The sequence below is a fragment of the Mya arenaria genome, chromosome 16, assembly GCF_026914265.1.
Source record: "Mya arenaria isolate MELC-2E11 chromosome 16, ASM2691426v1".
Taxonomy (NCBI): Eukaryota; Metazoa; Mollusca; class Bivalvia; order Myida; family Myidae; genus Mya; species Mya arenaria.
This window is the reverse complement of record NC_069137.1, coordinates 3,677,772-3,695,416: the sequence shown is the minus strand read 5'-3', so window position 1 is coordinate 3,695,416 and position 17,645 is coordinate 3,677,772. Positions and strand designations below refer to the sequence as shown.

Genomic DNA, 17,645 nt, shown 5'->3' with positions numbered 1-17,645 from the left:
GTTTTTGCGTTTCGGATCAGTATATCCTCGGCAAGCCTCGTTACCATTTTTTCCTCGGGTCTGATTTGTTTTTATCGGGAACGCAAACACATGCCATATATTATTAGTGTTGACATAGACTGACTTAAAGGAGATTTATGAATATAAATAAGACAGACAAAATTATTCTTACTTAATTGTTTCTAGTAACTCTTTTAACTGTTTCAGTGCTTTGTCCGATCTACCGCCATTTATCCTGAAAAATGTAGATATCATTCCCGTACTAACATAAACATATATATATATATATGAATAACGAGTTCATATTATACATCATTCTAAACTCTTGTAAGCAAATGTGTTTATATCCGCACAATATATAGCATGCTAATATATTTATGTTCACCTGCTTAACAAACAAAGTAAATTTGTACAATATCAGAATAAATCATATTTATTCATAATAGTATTGTAAATAAATGAATGATTAGGGTTTAATATTAAGAACTTATGAAACATTTTGAAAATATGAAACAATGGTTAGTGAACAGCTTCTACGGCAGAGTCATCTACTTAGTTCTTACATCACATTTTAAATACGTAATTGGGTGTCTTACTACATTAGAACAACATTTGAAAACGGTTACAGATATAATGTCCTGTTATTAAATATACTATAATAGTAAAATGACGGCTTGTGAAAACACCGCTAATCCGTCGTGAATATTGCAATGTCAGTTACACGTTACCAATACGATACAGTTTGTTAAATGAAGTCGCTGCCATCTGTCTACTGCTTTAAATATCTCTTCTTTAAACATGCACTCTTACTCCCAAATAAGATATCCCAAAATAAATACAAATGTTAAAATATACCAAGAAGGATAGATAAATGTAAAATAAAACAATGGTTTTTATGAAGGAAACCGAGATTAATTGAAAAGAAAGGTGCAGAATACACGGTATTTCTTCCTTATAAGACGATAGTAAATAGCAGTAAATATTTTAGCATTTACCAATCATTTAATATTTTTGCGTTTTCAGCTAATAAATACACCGTTACAGTTTTGTTATCAGTAAATAATACACATGTTACTATAAATAGTAACATTTTACTATAGAAATTCGTTCATTTTCACGAAAATAAAAATGGCCGCCGTATACTTTGTAGGCAAACATTTAAACATAAAAAGCTTTAAAGGGATTAAAATGGAACTATCTGTGCAGGAATAGTGAAATTAGTGTTACCTATAATGACACCTTCCGTGTTTTAGTAACGAGGACTACCCGAAACCGTACCGGATGTCTACATTCGGTAAAGGTGATACAGCAGTGAGACAAGGACATGTTTTGCTGAGCGTTTTGTTTTACTTTATTTGCTAAGTAATGTTTATTATTCTAGCGAAATGGCTATAGTCATTCAAGCCGAGATTCTTATGAAACTGCTCTTAAGCTTGATCGAACCTAGCTGTGCTCACCTTTTGAAAGGAACATTACTATCAGCCGATGTAAAACAGGAAATATTTGAAGAATGAAAAAATAGCAGGCTTATTCTGAAAACACGTACGAAAAGGTTTGTTATTTTGATTTCCAGTCACTCGTTTTTTTCTCAGCTAATGCCATTCAAAAACTTGTTGTTATTTCTCATTTTTTTAGACTTTCAGACTACATGCTAATTATATGACATATCCTTCATTACTCCACAAAATCACGTTTTTAAAACAATTTAAAATCATTGACAAATGATAAAACATGTATTACAAGATAATACATTGTTGACCATGGATTTTGGTTGCTAATTGCCCCAGTGAAAATAATTGCCCCCAGGCTATTATTCCTTCCACTGGGGCAATTATCGACTAAAGGCATGATCAACCATGTAATATTCTATAAATAATATTTACCATTAATGCATTATTTATTAAGTAGTTCAAGGTTTATCACTCAAATATTTATGGTTGTTATACATGTGTATGTATTGATTTTGAATAAGAGTGTCACTTTAACAAGTGCGAATTGTGCTCCATTGTCACCTCATGCCGATGCTAGTGTGAACATATATGAGACGATCTAGCTCGGAATACGGATTGAAAAATAGGTGTAAAAAACCAAATCGGGAACGTAAGTTTTACTTCGGAATAGCAATTGTTTCGGACTAGCGAGTTCGGATTGAAGAATAAAAATTTAGTTAAACAAAGAAGGAATGAAATCGGGACCGAAAAATCATTTCGAAATAGCGATAATTTAGGATGTTCGGAATAGCGGCGTTCAGGTGTGGTTTTGTTATTTATAGTACAGTTACTTCACTTTAGAATCTGGTGAAACATTTATAATTTTTTAACATTAATTTGTTTTTTAACATTAAACATACCTCAAAAGGTACAATCAAATGTTGTTCTATTTAGCCAGGATAGTTAATTTATCAATAAGAAAGTGTTCCGAACGTACCAAGCCTGTTGTGAACTATCCCAATCCTCGATATATTCCTTATCACGATCGTCGGTCTCGTTGTCCTCCTGCTGGTTTTGTCTGTCAACATTTGAAAGGGTTAACTTTTTGCATATCTTTAATGGCAATATTAATAACAAATAAAAGTGTGGACAGAACTGTCGTGAACATTTTAAAACTCATAAAGGCATATGCAATTAAAAGAAGAAAATGAGCATAGACATTGAGATGAATTTGTTGTCTATTTGTGTTTGTATGTATAAACTTTCGTGAGCATAAAAAACATTATTTTTATTATACGGATTTGAAGCGTTGGGCTTATCAAGTTGTCCCACTGTTTATGCGTGCAACGGACATTCTTTGCCTAAGTGATGGATATATATTTTTTGGCAACAACTGAACCATAAAATGGGAACCAGAACAGCCTGTCATTTAGTGCTCATTTAAGGCGCATACGGGCCGGTAAGCAAATTTAAAATGCATTGGGTCTGACCCCTCCGTTAACCAATGAAAATCAATATGGAAACACCTTAGGTAAATGTAAATTTTAAGATCGGTACTTTCTACATATGGATATGTTGGGTTATGGGTTCAAAATTACATTAAAGGTAAAGCATTACTGTCAAACACAATATGTAGCAAACTGGTTTTTTTATTAGTTTAACCATTATGAAACTTAGTATTTATGGAATAAGATTTAAATATTTTTATCTGCATTTCACGCTACAATGAACGTGATGAAGCAATGAATTGAATGTTTTGTTTATTTGGAAGCAGAGTAAAATAATTATAATTAATTCTTGTGGTGATATTAACTGAGATGCATATATTTTATTTTTGTATTAAATATTTCATATTTGAACACTATTTACACTATATACAATCAACTTTAGGTTTTATCGATCTTCGCTTTCCAACCGATAATCATGGTCATGTGTCCCCAATTTACGGAGACTTCGTACCAGTTACCACTACGAATGTGTACCAGGAGCGTTCGTAACATTCGCAGCTGACTCGGCTGGAAAGAGTTACCAAGAATAGAGTAGTGTTAAGATATAGAAGAGGCACGAAATATTCAACATCCGTTTTCTAATACGCTTCTGATGTTATGTAAATATTAGCATTTGAACTTTATATTCACAGACATTTCTTTAAAAATACACACTATATTTCAATAGATTGATCATTCTATGTTTGATTAGACCAGTTAAAACGGTTTAGAATCGAATGGTGTGTGTGTGGATTAGAAACAGCCCCCGGTTAGCTCAATTGCTTAGAGCGCCATGCTAATGTTCCGGCGGAAGTGGGTTCAAGACCAACACTTGGCGCACTTTCCCTCTAAGGTGTGTCATAAGATTACTTTGGAATAGTTTTTTGTTAATAATGTTTAACTTGATCAGTAGTTGATATAATTGCAGATGTGATGCCGATTGGCGCTGTTATGTTTAATATGCTAAATGAACTGAATTATGATCCATAACACACAACAAATCTGTAATGTCTTAATCAGTAAGTCACAATGCTGTACTTATTGAAGGATTGAATAAATAAGTGAATAATTATTTACATTTCAATTCACTTATTTATTCAATCCTTCAATCCTTCAATTTAATAGCAATAACGGAGTTGGATTTTAGGCCCTTAGAGGGTAATCATTCGACCACAAATTTACCAAAACTTCAATATCTATTTTTAATCACGAAAAATAAATATCATATAATTATCCGCTACATTGTATTGATCACGTATTGATCACGTCAAAGGTCATAGTTCAATTATAGATTAATTAAGTGTACCTATGTTTTTCAACTGATGGACAAGAACAAACATCTAAACCTACAATCATGAAATAATTAAATAAAACAGTGGCCATTTAAACATATATATTACTGTTCACTAGTAACCGACTAACTGACTCACTGACTCACCAAGTCAAACACTCACTGCCTCACTGACTGACTGACTGACTCACTGTCTGTCTGACTGACTGACTGACTGACTGACTGACTGACTGACTGACCGACCCACCGACCGACCGACCGATCCGCTCGCTCACATGATTTTAATACAATGGTAACTCAAGTGGACAAGCTAACCCAATGCGAACATTGTTTAAATGAAGAGGGTAAAAGTTATATACATATTGTGTTTAATATATTTTACAGATAAGTAGCATTTACACCAAACTGAAACTGCCCTATGCTTATTCATATCTAAAAGGTAATCAACTGCTGTTTTTTTATGATAATAATTACAGAGATGATTTCGTCGTACGGACAGTCAATCACGCAGACAAATAAACAATACAGCAACGTTTAATCTATTTGTAGTCTTAATAGTTAAGCAAATGTTCTTAGAAAGCTTATATATGCATTTACTTACATCATTAATTCTGATTTTTTGTTCAGCCGTGTGATTTCATCCGTCAGTCTAAAATTAAGAAGGTAAAGTTATAATATTATGCTTTCAGTTGAAGGGGCAAAATTACAAATACCATTCACAATGTTTTTTGCAACGTGTACCTCGAATACTTTTATTTAAATTATATATGACTTAAACGTACACTATGTAACTGAACGTCTTTATAGAATATTAAATCCTATACTAATTATTCCCCTGCGTTCAGCATTCGTAAAGCGTTGCAGATCTTTTAAAGGGTCTTGATCTCAATTAAAGATGCACATAATTTATAGGACTAAATAACACACACACTATAAACGTCAGAGTAAAGAGATAAACACATTAAATTAAAAACACCTTTCTGAACAGTAGGACAAGAATACATACATCTAATAACAGGCATATTCCAAATGAAAGTTTAAATGTTGTTTATTTTCGACTGCACGGAATGATAACATGAACATGTTTGCACGTACCCTGTGTTTTTTTTGCGATCACTCGTGAAATGGATTTGATCCGGCACAGACACTCAACAATGGTATGTCAATTTATTGTTCGTTCAGTGAAAAAATGTGTAAAAAAAACAAAGAAATGCTGTTCCACTAATGGATATTCTACCATATTTCTTGTTATCTTATTCACAGAGATAAAAAATAATTATTGCGATTGCTACACATTTCGGCAATAACATTTGCTTATGTTTGACACGATCTTAAGTCATTGACGGCACTACACTGATATCATAGTGAGCAATTGTTATCAAACATTGTTAACATGCATAACACTTCTCCGTATTCCACGTTGTGTTATATTGTAGTTGTTTCCCTTTTCCCAACAAAGAGCAACATCGTTAAACAACCTTTTTTAAGTATTTAATTGTTTTATTTATACCTCGCAAAGGACAAAAACATCATAAACTATCGTCCTTATATCTCACAAAGGATCAAAACATTATACAAATTGAGCACTGCCCCTTTCAAGGGCAAATTCTTGCAAAATGAGCAAATTTTCGCAAATAAGTAAATCAGCAAAAACAATGTATGAAACATGGTAACGATGAACAAAGTTTGACGGTATTATTTGTATATTGCAGTACATGAAAAAACTGCAATATTTCGAAAAAGGTCCATTCAACAGCGATTTCTTTCGTTACATCACATATGCGAAATCTCGAAAAGAGTAGTAACATACTTAACAATGAGCCCTGTCTATCTAAAAGGCAATATCTCGCAAACTGAGCAAATCATTGAGACTCTCCAAAGCACAAAGTCATTGTGATGGGCTTAAGTGAAATACTCGTCAGTAGCCTCACTGGTCAATCTTTAAACAACATCCGTGATACAACGGTCATGAATTGTAATCTTATTCACAGAAGTGCTTCGGTTACACATGCGTTATATGGGAGGTTTTATCACGGGTGTTGCACTTGAGCTTATCATCATGACGTTGTGCTTCGGCGAATCTCAATGAAACTTCACTTTATAGGTAAGTTGCGTTAATTTTATCAATTCTCCTTCAGTCCAAGGTCATGTGATGGCTCCCGTGAGGTTTTAAAGAGTGTTTACAAAACGGTTTGAAATGTTTTAGGTTTATTGTCCTTTATACAATAATGTTTTGTAGATTGCATTAATCGATATACATTGGAATTGTATGTAGCTTACAAACATCTACGGTACAGCTATCGGCCAAAGACTGTTTATAAAACAACTTATTGACTTTACATTCTGAGGACAAATCAGCGGCATTCATTATAGTCTGTATTGATGTGCACGTCGCAAACACAACACAAATTGCTCCTGACCGAACACTATGGCCTTCGAATTGCTAAGTGTCTATACCGGCACTTGTTAGTACTTATCTTAGCCATCTGGATCTGGAGATGTTTTATTTGGAACTGCTTTGTATGGATTTTAGAAACTGATAAACAATATACTCAATTTCCCTCTCTTAACGCTGCTTTTTTCCAAATACAAATAATAAAAGGTATTGACCACATATAAATCAGCATCATGTACATAGCGTCTACATGAAATTGGCTTTATGTGATAGCCCGGTCTAGTTTGCTTAACTAATTGATCTATTGCAAAGGTAACCGTATATACCGTATGACTCATTTTTCTAATATTAAACAGCTGTAAGGAATGGGAACTTTAGCTAGAATTAAGAGCATAACCAGTTCCGTGGAATTCAGCTTAAATGACAGCTTATCTGTTGGAAATTTTAGATATTAAATGACCACAGAAACATCACATGTGTTTACAAAGCGAGGCAATAATGGACGTATGTTAATAGCCCCTCTCATGACTATAGAACTAAGTGGGTGTTATTCAACCGACAATTCACTTTTTGTCAAACCAAAACGGCATTCCTGAAAGTTCTAAGCACATTTCCTCTTCACAAGCAATAGGATTACAAACTTTTAAAAATATTTTGACTGCAATGATTGTTATACTTATCGAAATACGATTAATATTGTTTTGTGTTTGAATTCCACCATATGTTCATAATAACATCCATGGCATTGTCTGGAAGACCTTGACCTTGGCATTGTTCCCTGGCACATACTGACAAAGTTTCAGGTGTTCCGGATGCAGTTTGTCTTTTTTATGGTAAGGTTAGAAGGCGTTTCTGTGCTAATTCCACAGCTGCATTGTCCATTCTCCAACAACCAGCAATTTGTGTAGTACCCTGTCTATTAGACTAAAAGGTGGGAAAACATAAAACCTATATTAAGATTAGTCCCAGTAAAACGCATCTACACAAAAGATCCTTGATCTGATCTCCCGGATTGTTATTGTCTTGTGATTAGGTTTAGCGGCAAAAGGTATATATCAAGCTGACAAAGTTGCTGTGAAATCCTATTAAGATAGAAAACATTTATTTTTGATTGTCGTGAAATACTTTACTTTCTTAATCGGCAAGATAATTGTCTTTGCCTGGTACCTGCTCAGCAGTTAGTCACGTATCATGACGACAAACATATTCCCGAATTGCACGCGCCATATAATTGCATTATTTTCAGCGAGTACCACCCATATGATTGATATATGCGACTGCCGAAGAATTGTCAACTCTTACTCTGATATGCTGATTTTGAGTTGCAATTTTTAAGCTTTGAACCCCATTAACAGTGTGTTAAGTTCTAAATATTTGATATTATATTTATATGAGCAAAATATGCATAAGTCCATATGCCACCTGTACTATTACATCTACTCACTTCACCCCTCTTTGACAAAGCATTGTTAATTAGATGATGAGAATATCTCTGTACAAAGGCGCCCCGCTGTTATTGACAGCTGATAACCACCAGCCACAGATTCAGCATTTTAGCTCAAATGGATTCAAAATTGCCTTTATGACATTTCAAAACACTTGTTTTGTCTTGCTCTAATACAATTTCTTTAAATTGGCATTTCAGTAAATTCTATGGTACAACCATGGACAGTGTCTAAAAAAACTCTTTTCGGAAGTAATTGAGTTTCCATTTTGTAACAAAGTGTTTCAGTCTGCCTGTTTGTTTAACGCAGTTCATGTAATGGTGATTCACCTCGGCTTCGTCCCAGGTTGAGGTAACTGTTTGGCATGCTTTGTTTTGGAGTCACATTGGACTATCCCCTGTGGGGTCCTCCACGAGGTGTCCCCTCCCCCACTGTCTCCCCCACTGTGTCGGATGTATCGCGGTGAGAATGGGCGTTCTCCTAAAAAGGACCTTATTTTTAAGAAGGCACGGTATGCGGAATTTTATTTTGCTAGACTCAATTATCGACTTTAACTGGTCAGTTATATTGTCCCCGAATAACATCTGAGTAACATGATATGGTAATTTAATATATTTACCTGTATTCATCGTTCAAGTCATGCTTGATAAATTCACGCCCGCATGCATTGACATCTGCATTTCGCACATTATCAATTCATTTTCTTAACAACTCATCCAAATGTAATTTAGTGACATTCCCGTCCAGCAACCAACATCAGTAACTTGTATGATAGGTACCATACCTCTGAGTGAAATTGTTGAAACCTTTGAAACCTCACGTCCTGATAACGTCTTTTGGATTCAATAACCGTCCATATTTCAGGATTCACTTTATTAGGATTCAACTTCGTGACGTTTTGTGGCACGGGTATTTATCTCCTCAGTTCGTTTTTTGTCTTCCATTGTCTTGTCAATGATTTGCTCTGCCAATTAGGCCAATGGTTCCGAAGCTGGTGCGCCTTTAGCTTCACTTAAAGTCAAAGCCGCAATTCAGTCGTCGAATATACCAGCCGCCTTAAATGGCTGGCTGCAGCTTGCCTGGTCAACGCCATCAGGCGTTGCATGCATTGATGAAGACTAATCTACGTCTGATTTCAATTTTAGTTTCATCATTTCTTGCAAAATTCCATTTGCTCCTGTTGACCTTTCTGAATGGCCAACATATCGTTGTGTGGTGCCAGGAAATTGTCCCGTTAAGGGACGTCCGAACTGTCATCCTGATTACAGTCTGTTTTAACAGTTCAATAACTGTTTATGAAATAGTTCCCATTCACAATTATTATCAATAAAATAATTATAATACATGAATCGCTACCAATCTTTTAAGAGTTAGCATTCTGCTGTAAGTGTAATAAATATGTACTCAGAAAGGGCTAGAATGCAATTGACCGCTTGAGTTGCTGATGCGTATCTCACTGGGGCCATCACGTGACTTAGTGCTGAAGGAGAATATGAATTAAAGGGAAATATAATATAATATTTGCATGATTAACGCATACTCACTCTTTTACGTAATCCTCTAGCCTTTCATTATCACATCGCAATCTGAAAAAGGAGTACAAATGGTTCAAATGTCATATAAAGCAATTTGGGAGTAGTTGAAGAAGGTATGATGTAAATTGAAGTTCCTTTAACGTGCACAAGCCAAAATATGTTACATTGTTGAATATAGTTTTTCATATGTTTCTAGAAAGTAGAGTTCCCCTGGTCCGTTAAACTGATGAGATAATGTGACATTGGTCTGAGACACTGTCTAAAATATAAATTTAAAAGTAACAATTCATTTAGAGGGCATTTGTAGCATTGCATGGTTTAGTTCAGCTTCAATACCTACCGTCGTTAACGTATGGATTTTTTTTTATTTCCTTTGAAAGCTGTAGGAACAGGTCATTCATTTTCTTGGAAATTATTCGATGATGTAGTCTGCACTTTTAATAAATGTGTGAAGACTATCCGAGTTATATCGTCAACGCATTATAGAATAATGTAGGTATACTGGGATATGTGTATAAAACGTGTTTTGCATGAATAGCATGTGCTTGAGTCGTTTATCATTTAGAGACTAAAACTATTTGCAATGTCGATGTTATGTTGACACGGGCGTTTTGCTCCGGAAACAATACTCGCCGCCCTATGTTTGATATAATTCATGATCATCCTTGTCCGCTTGCGAACGATAATTCCAGAAACTTAAGACTTTTATAAACATTGCATAAAATAGTTCAAGTAATCAATAACATAATTAAAATACCGCTTATTATACTATACGATTCTAGTATTTTGCGTGATGGACTTGATATGTTTGTGCAAGGAAAAGGAACTTGAAAGAGTGACTTCTAAACCGACCGTTTTCTACCTCACGCAAAGCATAAACGTTACCATTGATAAGCACTAGGAGAAAAATTTAGAGGTATTGAAAAGTATACGTTATATTCAGAAAGAAATCTTGCAGAATAGATTTTATTATGGAATCATGATCTAAACCTTTGAATGTCTTTAAACAGGAATCGAGACAAAGACACATTGACGTAGTAATTTAAAGATTGTTCTCCCATTATGTAGCATTTGGGTTATGGCTACCTTGAACATTCAATATTGATTGTGTTTGTAAAATGTTATTCGGGATACTAATTTATCAGAATCCGATTCTTATATTCTGCCACCATGGATGAGTGGGATGGAGTTCATTGATGAAAAAAATATGATAAAATGTTTAAAACTGTCCGAAACAAGAAGAATACTCGCTGGTTGCACGATTGTTTTAAAAGTGGTGTTGCTATGCTGTTTTCACAAAGTGTATAACAATATGACTATGAGTTAGCCAGTTGAGATCCAGATATATGGGTTTATCTGAGTAACAAGGGTGGGATATGTTTTTACATAGAACATCAGTCGATTCATAAAGTCTGAGTACCAACATTATGGTGACATACTAAACTCTGATTAAAGTTGGCAACGAAGCTCTCTGACTTTGAGAAATCGTAAATCTTCTCCGTTTCAATAAACAAAACAGTAGTATTTTGGGAACGTAAAATGCAGCAAATTGAAGGCAAGACAGTCGCTTTTTTACCGGTAAAATCAATTAAATCAGTAAGAAACATAACGAAACATGATCAATAAATCGACATTGTGGTTAAAAAGAGATTTCCTTTTGTTGATTTATCAATGTATGGAGACGTAACGTTTTCTTAGACTGATCATTATTTCAGGTATATTAATAATGGTAAGTACTACTTTAATTTTAAATATCATCTTTAAACTTGTACTTTGCACTATGTATACTTGCCTTTTGCATAAACTATATCTAAAACTTTATTAACATGATCGTTATTGATGCAAGTATAACTTTGTTTTCAACTTAGAAGAACAGGACTGTACAAAAAGATACTTACTTGTGTATTTCATTTTCCAATGCTCTTGTTTTTCCTTCCCTTAAATAAAAAAAATGAGTTTAAGCGAATTAAGATATTGTATTAACTGTGTCAAATTGTAAACATTCATATAAACTAGTTATTTTATTTTGTATATACTGAATAATATTTTACTTTTTCGCAATTCCTTTGAGCAAAGAAGATTCAGTATTTATTTACGACAAACGGATTTCGTAAACAGCGATGTTGTTGGACTGGCGGGAAGCAAATTGTTGTTTGCAGTGTCAAACAAGCGTGTGTAAATATGAAAATAAGACATGCATTTAGAGTCAATTGAGTCAGGGTATGTTACTAAAGGTATGCTCCTAAAAACACGTAATATGCTAAAGAACTTCGGTATGGGATGACATTGTAATGGGTCTTAATGTAAATCAAGCAATCAGGATTAAAATGGTATTTGTCCTGCATATGAGTAGTTGTTTTACGCTCATTGAAGTAGTATCGGACAAATAAGAGCCGTGGTATATTTACTCTTGCAAACCATATGACCTTTCTTAAAGAAGACAACAATTTTATGTAAACTCGATTGATTCCGTATCAATGGTATCCGTACCTCCTGTATTATTTATCAAAAGTTGAATTGAGAGATTCTGGTTGATAATGTTAAGTTGACGAATAGTGCTGTTTATGGACAACACAGCATATGAGGCTTTAGCGTTAATGCAACTTAAATAGAACAATGATAGTTTTGTCTCCCTTAACAAATATATACATTCTATAAAACGTTTTTGTGGATATGAAATGACGGTAATTTAGGCTTAAATTCACCTGACTTATCACGAGCGTACTAATTTCTGATACCGTCTTAAAATGATAGTTACGCGCATTCGCAATACATGCTTCCTTAAGAAACACAATCAACTGCTACGATACAAGTTATTTGTATAAACATAATTTGTTAATATGTTACAATATATAGTAACACATTTGAAAAGGGTTTCCTCTAGTTTTTGCATGATATTTTGCGACCAGGGCGTGTAATCGTTTTTGCGAGCCGCCAATGTAACGTTTGCATGTTATTTATTTTCGATTTAAAGCTGTATCATCTTAGTAACCACAATGTTTTGATCCGTTCAAATATTATTATTTGATGTATTTGAAAGGGAGGGAACAAACGAACATAGTTGAAGAAAGTATGCTATAACCAGTGTAGACTAAAAGGGCGGCGTTTTTTGATTCAGCCATAACATTGAAAACAGTACAAACAGAGCGGCAAATTAATATGCCTTACAATTTGAACTTTATTTGTCTTTCATGAAAACAAGCAAACAATGTTGATGCTTTTTTAATTGAGAACCGAAACCTGTTCTACTTGATATGAGTTGATTGTTATCAACTGAATTGTGAATATCAGAACATGAATGTCATTGATTTAAACATAACTAATTCTGATAAACTTGTTGTGGATTTGTTTTAGCAATGAATGGAAATGATTGAAAACGAATTGGCAGCACAATGCTGTTCTTGGTTTACTCACAAACAAATATTACTTGTTATGTTAGTAATTAGATACATCGCCGTGAAGTTGAAGAGTATAGGAAATCCACTAGAGTGGAGGTTAACTTATAATGTATGTACACTTGTGTAGTTATCTAACAAAATAAAATAATAACATATTATCTTGAAATTGAATTAGGTAACGCAAAATCTGCGTAAAGATTAAAATGCATTGGTGTGAAGTGGTAAGAAAGTGGGCGGTATTTCGATATTCAATTTATTCGTAAGATGACGCGTATTTCTTCTTCGTATGTAAAATGAAACATCGTTTTAATATACGGCAAGAAAAAACAGCACAACAATAATTTTGCAGTGAACTAGTAAATATAAGGATTTAAAATGCTTTTGTGAGGCATTCATGCGACTTTCAATTCCCTGCTCGAAAATGGCAATTAACCCATGAATTGCTTTGTGAAATCGCATACCCCCGAAATGCATCTTAATCCTAATAATACAAATATGTAATAAGATTGGACAAGCTTAATGAAGTTTTTAATGTGATTTTAAATATTGAATTAGAAATATTCCTTGCATATCAAACATTCTTAAAGTAAGTCAAACATTTCAAGGTAAAATCCGATTCGATATATAAATAACAACATTTATATTGTAAAGTATCAACACGAAATGAAAAATTGTGCAAACAAAAACATATTTGTAGTAGCTCATTAGAAGAAAATACTGAAGCTAAGTTTAACGTATTTTCAGTTCATTTATGTTTCACTCTTTTTCTCACATACAGAATGACAATTTTAAATTATTTAAACATATGCTTGTTTTAAAAAGCTTCATTTAAGAATTAATAATAAGTCAGCGTGCCATATTTAAAAACAAAACAAAAAACATGATATATTATTTATATATGTATGCCAGTTTTGAAAAAGTATGAATATAAGTGGTAAAAGAAAGATAAGTAATACTTCAACTCGCTTCTTTTTAACAACATCCAACTTTATAGCCTATTCCTACAGTCTGTAAAACAATTTTACCGTAATATATCAGTTGTCCATTAATGTCAGTTAATGGTCAATTAGGTTACGTAGTGCATGGACTAAGAGTGGCAACAACAACGGTAAGTATAACGTGTACTTACCTCTTCTGGTCTTCAGCTAACTTGATAGCATTTTCTTCCAGTCTGTAAATAAATGCCATAATGTAGTAATTGCTATTTTATGCCAATATATGATTAAACATGTCATGCAGTGCATGTACTACAAATGACAGAAACAACGATTAGTGATTTGGTGTCTAATCCGAGCGAAGTTCGGTAGAGCTCTTTTAAGGCTACATGTATGCGCGTATACAATTAGCACTATATTATTTAAAATTGCAACCATAATTAGACTAAAAAAGACGTTCATGTGATGAAACCAGTATTTTAGCTCATTAACCATATTGAGCGTGCAAAAAGCCGACACTTACGTTTCATCAGAGAGTGACGAAACTGCGTTCTTTTTTTTGTCATCGTTAGCTTTGCCGTATCAATAAACATTGTTTTGAATGTTTGCATGAACAATTTAACCACTAGATGAAAAATGTAGGGCCTCAGTCAATTTAAAAATAGACAAATGAATTCTTATTAACAAAGAGAATAAGAACTCTGCGTAAATTACCACTCAAACTCAAATCATTACTCTATGTGTTTTTAAAAATATATCTACATTATGTTCTACCGAAGTCAGATTTTGAAACAAGTTCCCTCAGTATAAATAATGCATTTTTCCTGGTAAACGATTGAATTTTGAACATTGCCAATCCATAGCAGAGCTGTACAGTACAAACTAAGCTGCACATTATTATGCCTTACAATTTAAACTTTATTCATATATCATGACAACAAGTAAACAATGTTTTCTATTTTTTATTTTAGAATCGAAACTTGTTCTACTTGATATGAGGTCATTGTTATCAACTGAATTATAAATTTCAAGAGATGTATGTAAAAAGAGAGTATCAGTGATTCAAACATAACTAATTCTGATATATTTGTTGTGGAATTTATAGCAATGAATGGAAATGATTGAAGACGAGTTGGCAGCACAATGCTGCTCTTGGCTTACTCACCAAAAAAAATGTTTATGAGTAATTTGACACATCGCCGTGAAGCTTGAAGAGTGTAGGAAAACAACTGTAGAGGAGGTTAACTTAAAAAGTTATGTTGTAAATTTACAAAAGAATAACAGACTGCCTTCAATTTTAATTAAATAACGCAGTTATTTTGCGTAATGATTAAGTTGCATTGGTGTGGAGCGGTTAAGGGAAGGGGGGGGGGGGTATTTCGCTATTCCATTTATTGGTAGTGTGACGCGTTGTTCCCCTTCGTATGTAATCAAAGCACTTAACGTCCTTAGAAAGTAGGGGAATGGTACAGTAGGTGTATCGAGGCTTGATTTTGATGATGCAAAGAATTGAAGTTATGATTGCGAGATGAGGTTAACATAAAGTGAAATTACATTAAAACTGAACATGTCTAATTTGTAAGAACTGTTTATGTTTGTTATATGCAATATATGTGGGTTTGATACAAAAACTGTGTGATTGTGTGTTTGATCATTACGAAAGATGTTGTAAAGATGATTGGTCTGTGAATTCTGCAAACAATAAGTGATAGACACTAACAATCGGTCATGTGATGTTGTAAGGAGTAAAAAAGCAATAATATAATATGTTCGAAGTTTTTGCAACATGTATTGTGACTAACAAATAATCTATACATCATCTGCTGAGACTCGTACGAACTTGCAACTATGCTATCGTCATGAAGTCCTCTACCTGCATAGCGCAGATTGTTAGTGCATATCACAATAACCCTCTTCAAAGAGTCTGCAAATAAGCCTCGACAACCACTATAATATTCCCCAAGTATCTTAGCACCTTCAATTCTCTGAGTTATGGATAACAATCGCGAATATGCAAGGGATCGGCACTGATGACATCCATTTCGAAACATGTCTATTAAACGACATTTTCAGGCGATTTATCGCTTATTTACACATTTAATGTACTGCGAAATTGCTTATGAAGTGCCTCTTCATATTTAAGGGGGCTAGACACCAGATGGTCTAACAAATCGGCAAATACAGTATTTCCACAAAACAAGCTTAAATTTGTCAATGCGAGCTAGTAGGAGGCCGATAATGAATCACTAAACATGGTTAAAATAATGAATGCAACAATCAGGTTGCTGTCTCATCTGTGTTTCATCGTTTAAAATCGCGCATATAGCTTCCCAGTGTAAATGATATCTTTTTATGAATACTGATAAATATCCGACGCTATTTTTAAACCTACTAGGTTTTATGTGGAAATATTTATGCAAAAAACTACAGAAACAAGCTCGGTAGAAAAACGTTTAAACATAAACCCGGTTTAATGGCACTAGGTAAACGCCATGACTAGCTTTTTTGAAATCGCATGAAAACCCCCGAAATGCATCTTAATCCTAATAATAAAAATAATTAAATCGGACTAGCTTCATGAAGTTTTTAATGTGATTTTAATTATTGAAGTAAAATATTCCTCGCATTTCAATCACTCTTAAGCTAAGTCAAATATTTCAAGGTGATGTAAAATCCGATTCGATATATTGTATAGCAACATTTATATTGTAAAGTATCAACACGATATGAAAAAAATGTGCAAACAAAAACATAATTGTAGTAGCTCAATAGAAGAAGATACTGAAGCTAAGTTCAAAGTATTTTCAGTTCATTTGTGTTTCACTCTTTTTCTCAGAAACAGAATGAAACTTGGACAATATTAGATTATTACAAAATATACGGTTTTAAAAAGCTTCATTTGAGAATTAATATTAAGTTATCGTGCCATATTTAAAAACAAACAAAAAACCATGATATATGTTTTATATGTGTATTCCTGTTTAGAAAAAGTACCTTTACCTATTGTATGAATATAAGAGGTAAAATAAAGATAAATAATACGTGAATTTGCTTCTTTTTGACAACATCCAACTTTATTGCCTATTCCTACAGTCTGTAAAACAAATATACCGTAATATATCAGTTGTCCATTAATGTCAGTTAATGGTCAATAAGGTTACGTAGTGCATGGACTAAGAGTGGCAACAACAACGGTAAGTATAACGTGTACTTACCTCTTCTGGTCTTCAGCTAACTTGATAGCATTTTCTTCCAGTCTGTAAATAAATGCCATAATGTAGTAATTGCTATTTTATGCCAATATATGATTAAACATGTCATTTAGTGCATGTACTACAAATAACAGGAACAACGATTAGTGATTTGGGGTCTAATCCGAGCGAAGTTCGGTAGAGCTCTTTTAAGGCTACATGTTAGCGCGGAGCGAAATATTTCAAGAAATGTTAAGTCCAATTCGATATATAAATAACAGCGTTTAAATAGTAAAGTATCGACACAAAAAATGAAATTGTGCAAACAAACAAATATTTGTAGTAGATCAACCAAAGTAGATACTGAAGCCGTATTCAATGTTTTTTGTTCATTATAGGTTTCACTCTTTTGCTCACATACAGTAAGAAGCTAGGATACTATTTAAAGTACTTACATATATACTGGTTTTAAAAAACACACACTACATTTCTGAATTAATAATAAATTAGCGTGCCATATTTAAAAGCAAAAAACATG

The 17,645-nt window shown here is 33.5% G+C and overlaps 1 protein-coding gene across 5 annotated transcripts in view; it reads right to left on the bottom strand.

Moving 5' to 3' along the window:
* The window catches only part of LOC128222041 (trichohyalin-like), an 83,284-nt gene that overhangs the window by 24,989 nt on the left and 40,650 nt on the right, over positions 1-17,645 (bottom strand). For all 5 annotated transcript variants that reach the window (XR_008259058.1, XM_052930794.1, XM_052930796.1 and 2 more), the window contains exons 21-26: positions 14,111-14,152; positions 11,482-11,520; positions 9,593-9,634; positions 4,810-4,857; positions 2,428-2,508; positions 173-235 (exon numbers count right to left, since the gene is read on the bottom strand). Coding sequence is in view for 4 of the 5 variants with exons in the window: in XM_052930794.1 (XP_052786754.1) it covers positions 173-235; positions 2,428-2,508; positions 4,810-4,857; positions 9,593-9,634; positions 11,482-11,520; positions 14,111-14,152 (315 nt within the window). In the remaining variant the exon portion in view is untranslated. The remainder of the gene's footprint in view (positions 1-172; positions 236-2,427; positions 2,509-4,809; positions 4,858-9,592; positions 9,635-11,481; positions 11,521-14,110; positions 14,153-17,645) is intronic.